At 46.8% G+C, this 20,961-nt stretch overlaps 1 protein-coding gene across 4 annotated transcripts in view; it reads right to left on the minus strand.

The window, feature by feature from the left end:
- SON (SON DNA and RNA binding protein) overlaps nt 1-20,961 on the minus strand; it is a 661,708-nt gene that overhangs the window by 27,676 nt on the left and 613,071 nt on the right. For all 4 annotated transcript variants that reach the window (XM_078656944.1, XM_078656949.1, XM_078656946.1 and 1 more), the window contains one exon: nt 16,096-16,206. In XM_078656944.1, coding sequence (XP_078513070.1) covers nt 16,096-16,206 — 111 coding nt within the window. The remainder of the gene's footprint in view (nt 1-16,095; nt 16,207-20,961) is intronic.

Raw genomic sequence — 20,961 nt, forward strand, 5'->3', positions numbered from 1 at the left:
GGATGCTGCAAAGAACAAATGGGAGCGAATTCCAGGCCGCAGCAGCCCTGAAAGCAAGAGAGCTGCCACCCATCCTTTGCTAAAAAAAGCAAGGAATATGTGCTAGAAGCTGAGCGAAGCTGTTTAGCTGGAGTTTAGAACATAAAAAGCTTTCTTAAATAGATTGGACCGGAATCAAGAAGGGCACGATGCGCCAGGACCAGTGCTTTGAACTTTACTCGTTCGGATACAGGCAGCCAATGGATGGGGTGCAGATGCTGCCTCACACGTCTTCTTATTGGGATGTTGAAAAGAAGCCTGGCCGCAGCATTCTGGACTACCTGTAGTTTAAGTAGGTAGTCCAGTAGGTCAACCTACAGGGCGTTGGCATAGTTGATACGTGAAAGTATCAAGGCCCGAGTGACCATTTCCTTGGCTGTCCTAGGGAGGAGCTGTAAAAAAATACTGAGGGATTTGAGTATCCCGAAACAGTTCCCAGCAAGTTTCTTAATCTGAGTGGAAAAAGAAAAGTTCTCTTCGAACCGGACCCCAAGATTCTTAGCCGGTTGCCCTGTTGAGGCCGGTAAAGGATAGTCACCCGGCCAGAGTGTTTCCCTAAACTGAGGTGGGAAACTACCATAAAGGAGGATTTCGGATTTGTCCTCGTTAAATTTAAGTTGTGCAGAGGAAAGCCAATGAAAGACAGCTGTCAGACAGTTTTTTGCCAAGTAAACAGGAGCTTTGTGTCGCCGGCATAAGCTATAATTTTGGCACCAATATCCTCCGCCAACTGAACTAAGGGAGTCACATAAATGTTAAAAAGAAGGGGGCACAATGAGGACCCCTGGGGCACCCCAGTGGACACCCCTGCGGTGTCGAGGTGAACGGGGGTAGCCCTATCTGTTGCGTGCCACCCTCCAAGAATTATTTCAACCAGCACCAAGCAGTGCCTGTAATTCCTATGTCCGCAAGTTGAGCAAGCAGCAGGGAGTGGGGAACGGTATTGAATGCTGCTGAAAGGTCCAGCAAAATCAGAGCGGCCCTTCCGCCAGAATCCAAGCATTCCTGAATGGCTTCCGAGACTTCCACTTTAGCTGACTCGGTACTATAGGAGGCTCTGAATCGAGATTGGGCTGGATGAAGTAGGCCCGAGCTTTTGATGAAGTCAGTAAATTGTTTATTTACAACTTTTTCACAGACTTTCACCAAGCTGGGTAAAAGGGAGATGGGACGGTAGCTCGTTGAGTTCAGCGGGTTTAACGACGGCTTTTTTAAAAGTGTCAGAATCTTAGTCTGTTTCCACGCAGCCGGAACAAGGGCTTCATGGAGGGACAGATTGATGAGCCTGTTTACTTCCGGGTTAATTGTCTCTTCGACTGAAGCCAGGAGTCTTGCTGCAAAAGGGTCAGATGGAGAGCCTGATTTCAGGGCATTGATGACCCTAAATTAGTCATTCAGATTGATAGGTGTATGCCCACCAGAGAAGGAGGTGTAACAGGCGGACCCGACGGTGGTAGGGTCGTGGCCGAGGCCTGGTTGCAGATAATGAAAGATGCCTGTATAGCTCGGATCTTATGCATAAAAAAACTCGAAAGTTTCTCACACCAGGTGTTCGAGGAAGGCAGCGTTATTGACTCAGCTTTCGGGGCCAGAACACACTGAACAATGGAGAAGATCTCCTTGGAGTTATTTCTGGCTAGATCAATGCAAGCTGTAAAGTAGAGGCTTTTAGCATGGGCTATAGCAGTTTAATAGATTTTCTGGGATTTCCTAAGTGTCAACTTCGCCAAAGGAAAGAAATCATTCCGCCAACAACGCTTCAATTTTTTGCATTGCTGCTTCAGTTCTTTAAGTTCCGGCGTAAAGTAAGGTTTTGAGGGAGAATCTCTCGACCGCCTGGACGAAGGAGACAGGATTTCCACCGCTTGCATGATCCAACCGGAAGAGCTAGGGAGAACTCCCTCTAGGTCATTAGAACGAGCTGGCCAAGACCCAGCCAAAGCGCGGCTAAAACTAAGGGGGTCGATTTTAGCGGAGGCAGGACCTTGACCATCCGCAATCCAGGAAAAATAGGACAGGAAATGGTCGGACCAAGGTACCATAAGAGGATCTTCAACAGAAATAGGAAAGTTGGAACAAATGGGATAGAGAATATGACCGCCAAGATGAGTCGGTAGCTTAACCCATTGAGTGAGCAGGGGAAGGTTCAATGAATCCAAAAATTCCCGAGTATCCCCAGCACCTGCCTAGTCTAATGGAATGTTAATGTTAAGATCCCCAAGAAGGAGATAGTGGGAGAATCGTAGTGCGCAGGGGACAATAGCTTCCTCCAATGTTTTAAGAAATGCCCATGCCGGCCCCGGGGGCCTATAGACTAAGGTACCCCCCCAGCAAAAAATGAGGAGAAATGCAGATGCTGAAGTCCAAAGCTTCGCACTCTACCAACATGTTTAATGCAACTCCATTATACATTATGAAGTACCACCTGAGTCAACACCCATGTCAATTATGCCTTTTCATAAGCCAACTATTTATGAGAATGACTCTGCACTTTACAGAGAGGACTTTTCACCACAATCTGAAAATCACACTACGCCATAAACTGCTTATTGCTTACCAATGGTTTTGTGACAGTGTTTAATTACACCTTGGTCCTATGTTTGGTTCACTCTAGGAGTGTTTCTTCTCATCATATGGCTATCAACCATGATCACCCCACTACTGCATGTTACAGAAACAACAATGGCACAACCTGTGGTTCGTGAACTACAGACACATCTTTCATCTCATAGAGCTCTAATAGATCTCTACGCTAATCCTGTAAGCTTATCCTGTGCCTGATGGCACGGCCTTCGAAAAGGTTCCCTATCAAATAATGGGACCTACCGAGACAGTGCAATTACCTAATATTGTGAAAGTTTCAATGAATTAAGTATTAATTCCTAGTTCTATTCCAAATGACTGGGATTGAGAGACTGCAAAGGAAATTATGTATGATTTACAGGCATATGCCACTTTGAACAATGAAGATCCTTATTTGAATTTGGTCAATGATAAAGAAATGTATTGTTATCACTATGCACATTATTGCATGCATAGAACCAGCCATCCTAAGAAAATCTACAATTAAACACAGCAATGTGAAGCTCTACCTCCTAACAGTCACCCACATTTCTTTAAAAAATCTCCTTACTTCCAGAGTAACGGTAGATTATTCATTCAAAGAATGTATTCGGGGGACACAATCTTGACAGACTCAAGAGGCAGAAATGGATTTGGTACTATGTAAGACTTCAAAAAATCTTCTAAACTGAAAGTTAATTTGACTCTGTTTAATATTTGACAATCACAAATGAACATATCTGACTGATGTAAATTGAATGATCCAAAGTGGACATTTAATTCCACTAAGTTCCCTCCTGAATGTTCAGCCTGCAGGCCTCATGAGACTAATACTTGCATGTGTGCTTTTCGTCCCAACACTTCTGGCCCTAAAGCTAACTGACCTGATCCATGATATAACACACAAACACCAATAATAGATACCACATACAGTGTGGGCAAATTGTGCCGGTTTGCAGATTTAGTCTATAGACTGCCACAGAACATTTATCTAAAGAAACCATAGACTTTTCTGCCTTACGTTTGGGACCACACCTCACTAGAAATAAAAGATTCTTTGCGACAGGAATACATGCCATTTATAATGAATGGAATAAATACTCAGAAAAACAAGCTGCAAAAATAATTAGGCAAGTAGATCAAGAAAACCTGCAAGCAATTTTTAAGGTTATCGACAATGACATCATGCACACGCTCTTGAAGAGAGTGTATTAATTAAATCACAATCTGTCCTCAGGCTTACACCTCCTCAAAGCAGAATGAGGCATGTTACAATTTGGTGATGACTTGCTAGCAGTCCAAAACTTTAGGCAATGGAAAGAAGGGTCCCACCAGCCGAAATACACCACGGTACAGAAAGAGAAGCCGTTCAGACCGCGTCAGAATACTCAGACGTGCATATATAATTGGGATACACGACAGACGCTTCTGAATCTACATTATTTGAACTTCGGGGGAGACTCCCGGTTTTAGCCGGGCATGATTAAGAGTGACTAAGAGCATCATTCAACAAACTCCAATTCGTACATAATTCACCCACCATAGAATAGGAACTTTGGTCCTATGGGAGTTGGATGCTCTATTTAAAGACTACCCCTGCCCTGATCTGGAAACGTCGTGAAATGGCAGGTCTCCAGTTACCATGGCTTCCTGATGAAGACTGTTAAGCCGAAACACGCTTAGTCCAAGCTCAAGAAGCCATGATGAAAATTAAAACTTAGCCCATACTAACTTCAATTACTGACGTAACAACAGTAACCTGTTTATTCAAAAAATGTTCATATCCATAAGCTCATTAAAACCATATGCTTGCTCGCAACATTCCTTTAATGTCTGAGATGAGTATCTCACAAGTGTGTTTATGTCCGTATAGATTGTTTGTCCATTTTTCCTCTGAGGGTGCAACTTGCAAAAAACCATCAGCATGAGTACACACCGTGCACTATAATTCCAGCCCGACCCCTGTAAAGGAAACTTCAGGGCATCACAGTAAATCCCAACATACAGGAACACCTGCAATAAATCAGCATAGGGATATCAAACATCATGCAGGAAGCATTAATATGCATTGGCATCAGTAACATCAACAACAGGGAGTACCCTTAAACATTTCCTTCCCCGTAATAACTGGGGGACCTCAGAGCAACCCATACAGCAGGAATCTATATCTTCCAAAGGGGGGGGGGGGAATGATACTCTCCAACCCAATAGTATTCAATGAGGGCAATCCCAAGTTTATCTGGTGGGGCAGTTAAGTGCAGGAGAGTCAGGACAGTACAATCCTTCTGGAGCCCAAGTTGTAGGTGCCCTCTGCCATACGGGACACCTGATAAGGTAACACAGTCCCAGGGGGCGGGCACCGGCAATGTACCCCGTTGCCCCCCCTCCACCAACTTAAGACAGGCCCCACTCACCGGCTGCACTTGGTTCTCCCTGTGGGGCTCAGCTCCTCAATCCTGCGCAGGCCACTCGGGGCCCGCAAGGCCTCACTCAGGCCTCTGCTGCACAACCGGGGCTCCCTCTTCACTATGGGGGCCCCGCGAAACGCCTCCAGCTGGCTTCGGCCCTCCGCCGGGCTCCTCTCCTTCCTTAGGGACCCGGGGCTCTCCACTACAGGACGCAGGGCTCCTTTCCAGGGGAGAGGGCAGGCACCGGCAATGTGCCTCGAGGACCCCCCCTTTTCTCGGCGTCACCCGGGCCCCTCCTGCTCACAGGGGCCCGGGGGGGGAATCAATGCGGCCTCCGGGCGGCACAATCGGGGCTCCCTCGTCCTCACGGGAGCCCCGCAGGCACTCTGCTCTGCTGGCCGGCTTCGTTGGGGGAGGCGGGGCTGGCACCGACAATGTGCCCCGGCCCCGCCTTTCTCACCGGCCCCTCACTCCGGGGCACAGACCGGCGGCGTGGCCTCCCGCTCCGGTCGTTAGTAATCAGGGCTCCCCCTCAATCACGGGGGCCCCGCACCGACCCTTCACCTGGGTCCCCCTCCTACCTCACGGGGACCCGGGGCTTCGATTCGGCTTCTCCCGGCCTTCCCGGCCGACAGCCAATCCCTGCACGGCCTTCAAGGGTCACGGCTGCGCAGGCCAATCCGTGCGCGGCGTTGGCGGGGGCGGGCCGATGACGTGGCCTGGTCCCCGTCACGTGATGGGGGACCTGACGGCCTCAGGGCCTAGCGCGGCCCTTCCTTCACTTCGGCGGCCCTCTCCTGGCACCGGGGGCCGCCGCGACGATGCCCACAGCAGTGGGGGTCCCCTCGGCAGCGCCGGGCCGCGGCGGTGATTTCGCCTCTTTACAACCAGCGCAAGGCAGCGCCAACACTCCTCGGGCTGCGGCGGTGATATCGGCCTGAGGAAGGAGCTGAGGTTGTGGGCAGAGGGAGGAGCAGTGTGCTGTGAATAGCGCCATCCTGCTGAGGAGAATCGCGCTGGAGGAGCCTACCCTCGTTTTGGCGCGCTGTCCGCCATATAATTAATTAATTAAAAAGGGAGCCTACCCCTTATTGCCGCCGATATCACCGCCGCAGCCCGAGGAGTGTTGGCGCTGCCTTGCGCTCGTTGTAAAGAGGCGAAATCACCGCCGCGGCCCGGCGCTGCCGAGGGGACCCCCACTGCTGTGGGCATCGTCGGACCGCGGGTTCTCCTGACACTAGGGGATTCCCTTCACGAGAAGGCACATCAGGACAGCCTAGGCTCCCAACCTGGGGTCCCCTTATGGAACTCTCCAGGCCCTGTGACTGCAGTTGGGGCACCTCGGGACACCTCCCCGTCTCACTCCCTCCTGTAGATGGGATGTGAGGCCCTACAACCTGCTCACTATCCTGGGACCTAGCTGGGCCATTCCTCACCTCTCCCGCCACGCTGGGTCGGAAGATCCCTGCACCACTCTCTTTAGGATCACTCCCCAATGTCTTCATAGACGCTCTGGCACTTACCCAGAGGTCTGCCTTCCGTGCAAGTTCCCTGGGGTCTGAGAACCTACACAGCAATAGATGGTGACGCAGAATTGGGAAACAACTCCTCAGCATGTGCTCCCGGATAACGGCATGGCACAGCCCGTCCCAATCCTCCACTGATCTCCTCACCACCCAATCCTCCAATGCAGTCCAACACTCCTCCTCAAACTCTCCCCAGGACTGGTGGGACAGTTTTCCCCTGCCCCTGAACACTAACCCGTCCCCCTCTTCCTGGGAATCAGGCACGGTCTCCTGGGCTTCAGGAATGGGACTCCTTGCACTGGACCTACATTCGCTGCCACCACTGGATCCCACCCTCTCCGGTGTATCCAGGCTCTTAAAACCACTCTCAGGGGACAACCTACCCACCTGAGCGTCTCTCTCCCTGGCAAAGGCCCTCTCTGCCTCTGCCATCCTCTCCTGGGCTAGGACCATTTCTGTCTCTAGCCTCTGCTGTTGAATCCTCAGCTGCGCTAACTCCATGTGCTGCTCAAACCTGAGCTTCTCCAGCGCTAGCTGATGCTCCCTTTCTTCCCTCCTATCTACCCACTCTTCTGGGGACAGGGAAAGGGATGGGGCAGTGCCCCCGGGACAGGACCCAGTGCGAGACTCCCTCTCTACGGTATCCTCAACAGCTACTGGCGTCTCTGCCCTGTTAAACTCTTCCTCCTCTCCATCCAGGTAATTACCCTCCAGGGATATGGATTGGGAGCCCTCCCACTGGCTTCTACCGAATCCACCCTTTAAATACTCGGGGGGGTAATCAGACAGGTCCCCACCGATCTTTAAGGGCTCTCCCCTCTTGAGGGCCTCATAAAGAAACAGCTTTCTCCTAATGTTTCCTACTGGGGTTTTCCCTCTCTCCAGGAGGAAGTCTATCACCTCCTGTTCGGTGTACTCCATCAGTTCCACCTCCTCATAAACCAACCCCATTGTGGCGAGGTACACTCGGGACCCACCCACAGTGGAACAAGGGGACACAATTTCACAAAACACTTTCAGGAGGAAGTAATACAGCCAACAATAATCCCCACAACAAGGCTGTGAATTCCCTCAAAGCTCTACTTGTGGTGTAACCCGTGGCCGCAGTGGTACTGCGCAAACACAAGTCCTATCTCACCGCTGCCACCAATGTAAGAAATGGGGTTACCCAAATCTCCAAGGGGGTAGCATGGAACCAAGCGGGCAGGCCAAACTTCGAGGACATGTGAAGCACTCACGCAGTACCCACAGACAACACACCAGGCGCACCACAAAAGAGGCAGGACACCAGTTTGAGTTGGAAAATTAAGAAGTTTAGTATTTCCAACCTGCAAAGCAAAAATGCATAACAGTGGTATCATCACATGGCGCCAACTGGCACCAGAGCCAAGTGTATCAAGGGGGGATTATTTACATGGGAAGTAAGGGTTGAGTCTGTAAGTCCATACCTGGAAATAAAAATGTGACTAAATAAAATTGAACCTGGGGCCAATATGGCGGGGCCAACTCAGGCTCTCATCCTTAGTGATAGGCTGTAATGCAAAATACCATCAGCATGAGTACACACCGTGCACTATAATTCCAGCCCGAACCCTGTAAAGGAAACTTCAGGGCATCACAGTAAATCCCAACATACATGAACACCTGCAATAAATCAGCATAGGGATATCAAACATCACGCAGGAAGCATTAATAAGCATTGGCATCAGTAACATCAACAACAGGGAGTACCTTTAAACATTTCCTTCCCCGTAATAACTGGGGGACCTCAGGGCAACCCATACAGCAGGAATCTATATCTTCCAAAGGGGGGGGGGGAATGATACTCTCCGCCCCAATAGTATTCAATGAGGGCAATCCCAAGTTTATCTGGTGGGGCAGTTAAGTGCAGGAGAGTCAGGACAGTACAATCCTTCTGGAGCCCAAGTTGTAGGTGCCCTCTGCCAGACGGGACACCTGATAAGGTAACACAGTCCCAGGGGGCGGGCACCGGCAATGTACCCCGTTGCCCCCCCTCCACCAACTTAAGACAGGCCCCACTCACCGGCTGCACTTGGTTCTCCCTGTGGGGCTCAGCTCCTCAATCCTGCGCAGGTCACTCGGGGCCCGCAAGGCCTTACTCAGGCCTCTGCTGCACAACCGGGGCTCCCTCATCACTATGGGGGCCCCACGAAACGCCTCCAGCTGGCTTCGGCCCTCCTCCGGGCTCCTCTCCTTCCTTAGGGACCCGGGGCTCTCCACTACAGGACGCAGGGCTCCTTTCCAGGGGAGGGGGCAGGCACCGGCAATGTGCCTCGAGGCCCCCCCTTTTCTCGGCGTCACCCGGGCCCCTCCTGCTCACAGGGGCCCAGGGGGGAATCAATGCGGCCTCCGGGCGGCACAATCGGGGCTCCCTCGTCCTCACGGGAGCCCCGCAGGCACTCTGCTCTGCTGGCCGGCTTCGTTGGGGGAGGCGGGGCTGGCACCGACAATGTGCCCCGGCCCTGCCTTTCTCACCGGCCCCTCACTCTGGTGCACAGACCGGCGGGGTGGCCTCCCGCTCCGGTCGTTAGTAATCGGTCCCCCGCCTACCTCACGGGGACCCGGGGCTTCGATTCGGCTTCTCCCGGCCTTCCCGGCCGACAGCCAATCCCTGCGCGGCCTTCAAGGGTCACGGCCGCGCAGGCCAATCCGTGCGCGGCGTTGGCAGGGGCGGGCCGATGACGCGGCCTGGCCCCCGTCATGTGATGGGGGACCTGACGGCCTCAGGGCCTAGCGCGGCCCTTCCTTCACTTCGGCGGCCCTCTCCTGGCACCGGGGGCCGCCGCGACAATGCCCACAGCAGTGGGGGTCCCCTCGGCAGCGCCGGGCCGCGGCGGTGATTTCGCCTCTTTACAACCAGCGCAAGGCAGCGCCAACACTCCTCGGGCTGCGGCGGTGATATCGGCGGCAATAAGGGGTAGGCTCCCTTTTTAATTAATTAATTATATGGCGGACAGCGCGCCAAAACGAGGGTAGGCTCCTCCAGCGCGATTCTCCTCAGCAGGATGGCGCTATTCACAGCACACTGCTCCTCCCTCTGCCCACAACCTCAGCTCCTTCCTCAGGCCACGCAGAGGGGGCAGGAAATTAACTCTTCCTCAGCGCTTCGCAAGTATAGCGCTTGACAGGCAGGCTTTACAGCACTAGGGGGCCACAACAGTCCCAGGGCCCAGCGCTTTCACAGGGCCTCACAGCACCTCAGCCAGCAGCAGTTCTTTTGGGGGCACAATCTTCCCCATGGTGCTTCAAAGGGGCCACAGCTTCTCAAGGGGGGTAGACAGTCCCACTCCTCACCTCCTGGGCGCTTCTTCCTTGCAGCGCTGGCGTAATTCCCGGTCCCCACAGTGTCAGGGACCTGGGTAGGGGCCCTCCCTTGTCAGGGGCCCAGGGGACAGTAGAGTAGGGGGTTTTAGGGGTGCAGGGCCCAGCTCACAGGCCCATGTGGCGGTAGCTCCTCGCAGCAGGTCCCCTCTCTTTCTTATCCCAGCGCTGACTGACTCTCTGGTGGCACATCCCCCTTACTTATACCCTCCTCCCAGGCAGTGCCAGAACCTTCTAGAATGTTGGCAAAGCTGGCCTAAACTGGCTCAAGGGGAGGTGTTCAGCACCCTGGGTGCCAGGCTTTCCCTCCAAAAGCTAGGGGTAGCTGGGTAATATTATCTAGACCGCTAACCTATGGCAGTCCAGTGGCAAAACCCATGGCCATGGCATCCATTTTAAACATAGGACATTTCAGTCAGGTGCATTCTACAATGGGGGGAATATACAAGTGCTCACACCATTACATAGCATTACAATTTAACAAGGTGTCTCACACCACTCATGGCCTATACAGGTTTAATCCCATGGGGGAGACATTCCAAATTAGGGGGGCAAAAAGCGAAAAATTTCAGGGGACAGGCCAAGTCCAACATTAAAGTGTTTGGAGAACCACGGTTTTAGGCTAAGTGAGAGGGAAGAGGTGGAAGATTAAACAAGGGTGCCGCACTTTGGGGATTCATGAAGAGGTGAACTCTGGGATATTGAGTCTTGAGAAACAATGCAGAGACTACAGGGAGACTGGGATAGGTTAAGCTGGAGAGGAGGTGTGATGTCACATGAGTTTAATTGATGGGGAAGTCATGGGGTGTTTTTGAACGTCGTTTTACGAAGAGAACCGTTAGTGACAAGGAACAACAACATGACGTTGCAAAGGTTTGGGAGCAAGCGGAATTGATTGTTAATATAAGGAATGGGTGATGGAACGGAGTAGTAGGAATCTAAGAAGGGGTGAATACTTGTGTGTTATTCCGCATGAACGAGAAGGCTAATAACAGGAGGGTAAGTTAGCAGGACTGTGGGTTTGTCAGGCAAGGTAGCGGTAGCAATTTATGCTCCGTATTTCGAGGGAAAGCGCTGTATTAAATGTGGCATGAATCTTTTTGCGAGTAAATGTATATATTGCACAGAAATGTATATATTGCACGATAGCGGTTTGGAACCATATTCTACTAGCAATGTTTTTTTATTTGTGGAATACCCTTGAGGAAGGGCTTTTAAATAACCCAAAATGCATTGGGTCACATAAGATTTGCAACTGGCAATGTTTTATGTCTTTTGGTGTGCCCGGAAAAAGGCATGGATTTGCATATCCGTGGCATGAGAAGCAATTAAAGATACACTTATCTGACGTATGAAAAAGACCTAAGAAAATAAATGAATCTATGCAATAATTTTGGAGTACATGGATAAATTTTCATCAGAAATGTCGATAATGAAAAAAGTGAAAAATACGTGTAAATCACGATAAACGCAGTGCGCCTAGTTAAGGAGTGAAACTTCGCTCCATTCTTTGATGGTACACTCAATAATATGCTCATACAATTCTATACACACGATAAAATTAAAAATCTATTGCGACAGGTATAAAGTCATTTGGCATTGATAAACAAAATGTCAGATATTATGATACCCACAATAATGCACAAGTGGGCTAATCCAAACTTACTCAAATCAAAACAATATAATAACCCTGCAAGCAAACATATTGTACCTTAACAGTACATTTCTTACACACTACAATGTCTGCCTAAAGTGCTCGTGCAATCCTAAAAAAAGTTCAAACAAACAGTGAAGGTACAGGAGGAAACTATAAATGCGTGTGTAGGTCTTCCATATTAAGACCGTCCAGGGTCTAGGTGTTGAGTTTAATAGTGTGACTGGATCCGAGTTTTCGTAATCTCTTTTCACGGTCACCGCCCCTCACACTCTAAGGGACAGCATCAATTACAAAATAGAAAAGACCTTCAGCATCTTTGGTGTTGTACTGCTCAAAATGACGAGCCAGCGGGTAAGATTTATCCTCATTTTTGATGACTCGTAGGTGCTGTAACACCCGTTTGTGGATGGTAAGGATAGTACTGCCCACGTACTTCAGGCCACAAGGGCACTGAAGTACGTACACAGCATAGTCTGTTTTGCACGAGAACTGACCCTTGATTTTTTGTTGAACATTTTGTGCAAAACCTAGACAGTAACTGACAGTGTTCCTGCCGAAAGTGCAAGCCTTGCACTTCATGCATCTAATGAAGCCTTCCTTTCTGCTCAGCCATGATACAGTGGGTTTCTTCCTTACTTTGCTCGGTAACATGTTACTGACCATTGCTTGTTTGAGGAATCGGGCCCTTCTAAAAGTAACCCAAAATTGGGCCATTGTGGATAATATGCCAGTGTTTGTAAACGATATTTCCTAACTGCTGATTGTTATATGTGTTAATTAATCTGCACTGGCTATTCCCCTCCTGAGATACTTTCTTTTTCTTGCTCTTAGTATTAAAAAGTATTTCTTCTCTGGTTGTCTGTCTTGCCTTGCAGACATGCTTGGGAATGCCCTCTTTCCGAAAAACGTGATCTGAGGCATGATAATTCAACATTTAAATCTATATATATACACACACACTATATATATATATATATATATATATATATATATATATATATATATATATATATATAATTATGAGAATAGTTTGAATATAAAGTTGTATATATTTCAATGTTCTGAGAGCACGGATTTCCCTATAAATAAAATAAATCCCCACATATCTCTCCGACCATCTGACTGTACAAATCAGGCGTACAAGCCGGGGATGATGTAAAGACATAAGGCTCAACTCCATATTAAGTAGGCTGAAACTGCATTTTCTGTATTTCTGCAAATCATCAACATTTCTGCATTGGTTGCAGATGTAGCCCGTCCTTATCTTTCCAAGAACTGTGAAATTGTCAACTCATTTAGATATAGACATCAACAAGACACCTGATGCAATATCAGTCTGGAACACTGGCCTTGTTAACTCAATTTCAAGGCAAAACAAACAACAATAACCAAAACAGTGGGTTCTTATTTATTTTAATAAATGTGCTTTAGATTAGCATATTCATGCTTATTGAATATATCAAACATTTCTAAGGTGATGTTGGAAATGTCACCTTAGATAAGATACAGTATAAAAATACTGACACTTGACCACTTATCAGGGGTGGTCCTTCGTCTCAGAATATCGCACGCAAGATACTGCCAGAAGAAGATCCTGCCTGCCAGAGATGTTGCTGTATCGGACTTTCTACCAGTGGTGGCTGGTAGGGCACGGTGGGGAGGGGTGGGGCAGGGGGTAGGAAATTATTTTTTAAAAGACTTTCCTGTGAACTTTGCTCTCTCTCCTCTGTCTTCTTCTCTGGGAACAGAAGCCCCCAGGCTCCCAGACTCTCCCAGCCAATCACGATGTGACTGACAGCAGCATTGTGATTTGTCTTAGTTCGGTGCTCAGAGAGGGACTGGGAACCTGTGCATGCTCTCCACCCAGGCTGTACAATTCAGCCGGAAGAGAATGTATGACTGTTTGTCCGGCCAAACCGTCATGCGCAATTATGATGCATCCACTACTCCTCCCTCTGCTGGCGTCACGGGAGGCCAGCCCCACCCTAACATGGAGCTTAAAGGCAGACTAGAAATAAAATGATAATAACGTTCTGTTATTAATATTTTATTTTTACTTTGCTCTGCTCTTATAGCAGTGGGGTGACGCTCCTCTGCCTTAGGGGGGGAGCTGCCCCGCTTTCTACTGAAAGGCGATATCGAGACTAAGCCTCTGAGGAGCTGATGCTGAGCACATGTGTTTGCCTTTCAAAGGGAACACGGCCTCCCTGACTCCTGATTATTATAGCGTCCTGCTATAAACATCTATGCAATGCGCTGATTCTCCCTAAATCTAGATGCAAGCTATTTCTACTCCATGCTCTCACAGTATAGTGCATAGAAGTAGGTTTTAAGGTGCTAGGTTTTTAGATACAATTTGAACTATGGTAGGAATGTTCATTTTATTATCGTTGTTTGCAACATGAATTTGTGCTGTTTTTATCGTATTCTGTGTGATTATTTTAGATGTGCTGAGCAACATGAGGCACCTGGTGAAATAAACACGCTTTTTAGTTAAAATGTTTTTTTCTTACCACAGTTTGTGTGAATGGTAATGAAAAGAACGAATGAGGTGTGTTTCTAATCACCACAGTGTTCCTGTATATGGATGGTTCGTAACACAAAAACAATGGCACAACTTCAACTATGTATTGGGTGCAGTACTGAGGGGCTACAAAACATGTCTTTCACAAGTGTTGGTGCACTGAACTAAGTCCACTCATGGCACCCCTGGTTGAGAAAGCAAACCTTGTAGATCTGAGCTAGAGACTAAGTTTAGGCAACAAATAAGTGTGAGGATACCCCTGGCCCATTCCATATTGTGGACCGCTCTCCCTATTTCAGACTCCCATATGTCACACAGGAGCTGTAGTGATGATTGTGTAAGGCGATGAAGTGCTTTGTACAGCCAATGAATGTGCCTCCTGCCTTTATTCAGGAAAAAATAAAGTCTGGACTTCGACCGAGGCAACGACGGAGAGTGCGTGGCCTCCCTTTTCCTGAGCGAGTGCCAGGTGAGGTGAGGCTAGTCCTCCCTACAATGTTGGGAGAGGCTGTGAAATAACAGACTACATCACTGGTAGGTCTTTATATTCTTTATCACTAGAAGTGGTAAGTGTTGCAGTAGTATATCATAGGTCTGATGAAAGCCCTGAAGGGCTGGAACATGTCGACCAATTAATATTCCTGATATGTAGTAATATTGTCATACTACATCTACTCTGCTTTTAAACATGCCGTCTTGATGGTCATCCATAATAAAATTCTTTTGTAGACATCAATACAGGTATTTTTAATTCACATTAAATTTGTTTTCACACTCTTTTGAGCACTGCAACTAAACTTATCAGCCCTTTATAACACTCTTTGTCTGGTTGACAACTCTTTTTCACATTCCGGTTCTAGTAAACCTCAACTAAACATATTGAGGTTGAATCAAGCGGAAATGTGATATGACCCAGATGATGAAGTTCCGCCAACTGGTGGGCTGATGGGTTTCTTTTCACTTTCTCTCCTGTGTATTTCTAATCACGTGATGACTATTTAGCATCTCGGTTTTGAGCACTACATCTTGGTACCAAGCCCGAAAAATTTGACAAGACCCTTGTTACCTCTCGTGTAGTTCCATGGACTAAGGAGTGACCTGCAGATTCTGTTTCAGTAATGGTCCTTTAGTCTGGAGAATGTAGATAGTACTCACTGTAGCCTTCCATAATTCCTTGGTGTAGCACTTCTTTACAAATCCTTGTTTTTTACCTCGAGAAGGGCTAATGGTAACACCTGACCTAGAGGAGACTGGGGAGGGGGACGAACAGATAAATCATTGATTATGAAGGAGCATGTTTTAGACTGGATTGGATTGGGCCTGGAAAGTACAGTGTGGATGCACAACACTGGGCTAAAGTGATCTGGCGTGGGTACCTCGTGGCTTCGGCAACTTGTGACGAAGGAATAGGTAAAAATGGCATCATGCATGAGTATAGCCAGACTTCAAAGTTTTTAACTCGGATGAAGTTGATAGGTGATAGGTGATATGTGAAGCAACCAAAGCGAGTATGCGTATCCAAATAAACAATGAAATTACCACCAATCAACACATTCTGTTTTTCCACAGACACTCGTACAATTAATTCTGCTAGCAAATCTATAGGGCTTGATCGAGCAGTTTCAGGCCCATACACAAGTAGAATATCCCAAACACAGTTGTCTACCTATGTTATTTTTGTATCTAGAAATTCACTGGGAAAAAAAGCAAAAGGTAAAGAGATGTTATATATCATAAATAATGTCATTTAACTTGTCATGAGTGACATAACATGTAAGATCATAAGAGGTTCATGGTGAGCGCAAGTTATCTTTAGAACATGAAACCATTAATTTCAGTGGGCTTTTTGGTTTCAAAAAATTACTTTTTGCCTTTACTTACTATAAGGTTACTTTAACCTTTGTTGTTTTTCAGTGATATATATACACAGCTAGAATACATGCAAATGTGCAACACGTTACACTGACATTACATATTGACTACATAAACAAGTTGTGATATCCATGTAAACAAATCAACCATTATTTTACTACACACCTGTTCCTGGGCCCGAGTCAGCAAGCACAACGCCTCTAGGTCATATGGATTTCCCGCAAGTCTCTTCTGGGCAAATGCACGTTCATTCATTGCAGTAGTGATGTCAACAGGCTGGGAAGGAATACAAAACATTGCCCATTTACACAAGGTGCAGTTATGTTGATCTACCTAAGGTTTTAAGCAATCAAAATAAATACTTCATGTGTTGTGAAATACAACATTAAACAACCTACTTACACGCTGATTGTGATGCAGGGGCATAGTTCCCTGCTCAGAAGATCTGCAGTGCACAACTTCAGCACACACCTAGCACTGGGCTTGAAAGGGACTATTTGCGACAGGTTTGCTCCTGTGCAGTGCAGTGTACAGAACAGCAGCAATTGTTTTAATGTGACGCTGTCTACCAAGTGACAGGTTGTCGCTCTCACTAATGTTCTCAGCCTAACCTCTGCTGAAAGTAAACACTCACGGATCCGTTTGCTCTCTTATGCCTCTGTCCTGCTCTTTTTACAAGTTGTATTTCAAATTATGATTTGCATGCGGAAGTGCACCTGTTTTAACAAATCAGACAGTAGAGCAGTGTGGTTTCAGCTGGAAATAGCATTTTCTAAGAAGTTTACAATACAAAAACATGCCTGTGCTTCTTAAAGGGGACAAAATCTGAACACGATTGCATTGCAGTGAAAAAGTGATTACACATTTATTTGCATGCTGTGTGCAAACGTGCGCAACGCATGTAATTCAGACTCTGATATTTATTGATCAGGTTAGCACAGCTGTGGTGTGAATGTAGCTATCGTTAGTCTTTCGATGTAAATATGACCTGCCCTGTCTGTTTTACTAGTTGCAAATAAATATGCATGCGTGCACCCACACAGAGACACACTTTCGCACACAGAGACACACTTTTCCCTACCATCCCCTCGCTTTCATAGCTGGTAAAGAATACATCTTGTAAAATGACTCCCCCCTCCAAACCTCCCCTCCCCCACGAGGTTATTCCGGACCTGGTCTACAGACTCCCGCATCTCTGCAGACCTGTTAACTTAAGACAAGTGAACAGTATAAAACCAGGGTAACAGCGTAGTAATTCGGCACCAGAATGTCACTAAACCACTATTGTGGCGCGAAATAAGACCGGGGATTCATGAAGAATTCAATCTCTGGCTGCCACATTGAGAGTTTGGCTTTAGGAATATCTCGTTGTATCGCAAACATAATCGATCGATCCATAAAGAGATAGATTCAAGACATCGGTAAACACCGTTTACCACAAAACTTTTTCCCCGCAGGGAATCCCAACGTGGTCGTTACAACGACCGCGTTGTGATTCTGCATACCATTACTCCGCAAGTTGGAACAACGACTTGCGGTGGGGGGCGGGGAGGTGTTGGATTTAAAATCCAACACCTTCCCTAGTGTCCGCACAGACTGGAGTTGGAATAGTATATTATACTATTCGTTGTAACAACCGCGTTGTGATTCCCTGTGGGGGAAAAAAGACTGCGGGATAAAGTGATAGATTCTGCAAAAAACGTTAACACATTTTATCAAAGTTTTTTTTATCATACATTCCGGAAAATGTTCTGCGCCTTTAGGAAGAAATAAGTGAGTTTAAATAAAGTAAAACTTTCTGTAAGTGTTAGTTTCCTGACATATTACAGCACACACTTGAACAGAGTTTACATAAAACAAAAACAGATAACCCTTTACCTGCTTCACTGCATTATGATGCAGATATTCCACGCACTCAAACTACATACAGTATTGTCCATTAGTCTGTTGTTGCCTTTTTGGTTTTACATCCATGGATGTAAGAGGCAGCAGTGGAAATTCATTACAATTACTCCATTATTCGGTTCCCCTGAATATTGGAGATTTCCAAGCAAAAGCATACCATAATTCTGACCACAGCACTTATACAGGAAATTCAATACTTACCACACCTAATATCACATTTCCTTATTTACTAGGTTAAAGCGCGCTACTTAGTCACATGTTAAATGACAATGACTAACTAGTGGTTACAGAGAAATTTACAAATTAGTAAAACAAGATTTATAGTATAACATAATAATTTAAACATTCAATTAAAAACAGTGAAGCGTTTTCAAAGAAGGTGGAAAATGTGGAGGTAATGTCAACACAGTGTGGTAAAAGAGCACAGAAATGGCTGTGCTGCACTCTACTGAGATGCTCCTATTTCATGTATGGGCGGTGTCATGCATACTGCAGCAACATTTTTAGGTCGGAGCCTACAAGGACACACAGCTGTTTGGTTGCGAAAAGACTTCTTGGTGACATTCTGAAAGGTTGCCTGGGAATGCATTGTGCCCATTGCTTACCATCGGCTTTGTGGTTTGTAACTCACATTTCTTGCTTTCTATTTGCTGGCTTTATTTGTTTTAGACTGTCCAGCATGTCTTTGTCCCTCTCGTGGAGCACAGCCTGTTTACTATCGGTCCTTATATTCTTCCATGAATGTTCACTTTCTGTAAACAGACCTTTACATTTTGTTCTCAACTTGCCACATTTGCTGTGCATTCAAAGATAGAGGTAAAACTTCCGGCTGCGCGTTCCCGAGGGAGGTTGATCTTTACTTTTCTTTCCCTGACTTCACAGTGAGAGGATTTATGTGACAATCTTGCTGGATACTGGAGGTGGGAAAGGAAAGGTTTTTTCTAGCACACAACAAAATGTAAATGTCAGTAAGTGAATTGTGCAAATATTTTAGAATATATCAGAATTAGGAAAGCACAAATGAAGCACTTTTTTGTAATTCTGAAGTGCGGTAGAAACAAATATTTTAGTAAGATCACAATAAATCAATACATTTGGTGATGTCATTCCAGACATTAATCAATACACTTGGCAATGTAGTTTCCACACATTATCGTTTGTGCGCTGTATAGTTTTATCTGTAAAACGGTATGTGCAAATGTAATTGCCATTACAATACAAAATGGGTTGTCTGTAATGGCAGTGCACAACCACACTGGGAATACTCCGCTTCACACCACTTCACTCTATGACACTCTACTCCACACCATTCTATGTCAATGTTTTCTACGGCACTCTATGCCACTGCACTCTAGGCCATTCTTCGAAACACCACTCTACGACACTTCACTATGCCATGCCATTTCACCCTACGCCACTCCATGCCACTTTACTCTACACCATTCCACGCTACCCCACTCTACAATATGCTACACCACTATATGGCACTACACTCCATAATACCACTCTCCTCTACGTTATGCCACTCCACTATACACCCCTTCACTCTATATGCTCTCAACTCTATGACACTCTATTATACGAACCTCTACTCCACTCCATGCCGCCCCACTCTATGCGACAACACTTTAACCCTCTCTATGCCACCCCACGACTCCATGTCACTCCACTCTGACACTTTATAGCACTGACACTCCACTCCACTCTATGCCACTGTATGACACTCTACTCCACTCTACACAATTCCCTCTACGCCACTTTACTCAACTCTACAACACTCTACTCCACAACACGCTACTCCATTCTATGCAACTCCACTTTCTGCCACTACATTCTATGAAACACTACTCCACTCTATACTACTTCACTGTTTGAAACTCTACTCCACAACACTCTACGCCACTCCACTCAACGACATTCTGCTTCACCTCATGCAATTCCCTCTATACCCCTCCAGGCCACTTTACTCCACTCCTCAATGCTCCAGTCTACGACACTCAACAATGCTCCACTATACAACACAATTCCATTGTACACAACTGACACTTTACTCCACTCTGTCACTCCACTTTACGTCATTCCATTCTAATCTACAAGACTTTACGCTACGCCACTCCCCTGTATGCCACTCCATGCCACTCCACTCTACTCCCTTATGCCACTTTACTCCACTCTTCACCATTCCACTATACACACTCTATGCCGCTCCAATCTACGACACTCTGTGCCATTTCTTTGTAGGCCACTCCACTCTACTCTACACCACTCTTCGCCACTCGACTCTACACCACTCTCCTCTACGTCACTAACGTTTAGCCATGCTGTACAGCTGCCACGCTGGTGTACATCAGGACAAAAGCAAAGTGGCAAAGTCTATTGTTCTTGAATAGCTTTGCCAATCCTTGCCCTAATGGTCCAGACAATGTGACCTAAAATATCCACCTCAGCCCATCTTTTGTTGGTTACGCCAGTGTTTTGGCCTATCCAAAGGAAAGTCACTTAAACAGCAGTTGTAGCATAAAACTCAAGAATGGATTTACCTTCTTGTAGACAGGGAAATTCATCAAATATGGTTACTGCCAAAAATAGTCAGGAGGCTGCTGCTTCATCATTTATGGATCAGCAAGTACAGGCACAACAAAAAGCTTCGCTACAAATGCCATGGACAGAAGCATGCCATTGCTAGCTATAATAGTATCCACGGAAGCCGCAGACGAAGGAGGAAGCACGAGCGTGCAGGGGGCTGATTGGGACCCCACATTACCCTTCTGTCTTGAGCTGGCTCATGAGGCATTGACTCCTCTAATGATAAGCATACTACATTGCTAGTGTGAAAGTAGAAATGTGCTGTAATTAGTAATTGTAGTTACTCACATAGATAAACTTATCTCACTTTTTTTGTATATACACTTTTTTCTACCTTTGTGGAGAAACACTAGTGAGTGACAGGGGGATCTTCCCCTAGGTCCTGACGAAGAGGCTTCACGCCTCGAAACATGTTGACCCACACAGGAGAGAGAGCCCATTAATTAGCTCTATCTCTCCGCTTCACTTTTCTTTTTAATAATACCAGCCAGTGTTTAATAAAATCTTTTTCCACTAGGCCAGGTATTTTTTAACAATTCA

The sequence above is a fragment of the Lissotriton helveticus genome, chromosome 8 (assembly GCF_964261635.1).
Source record: "Lissotriton helveticus chromosome 8, aLisHel1.1, whole genome shotgun sequence".
In the NCBI taxonomy this organism is placed as follows: Eukaryota; Metazoa; Chordata; class Amphibia; order Caudata; family Salamandridae; genus Lissotriton; species Lissotriton helveticus.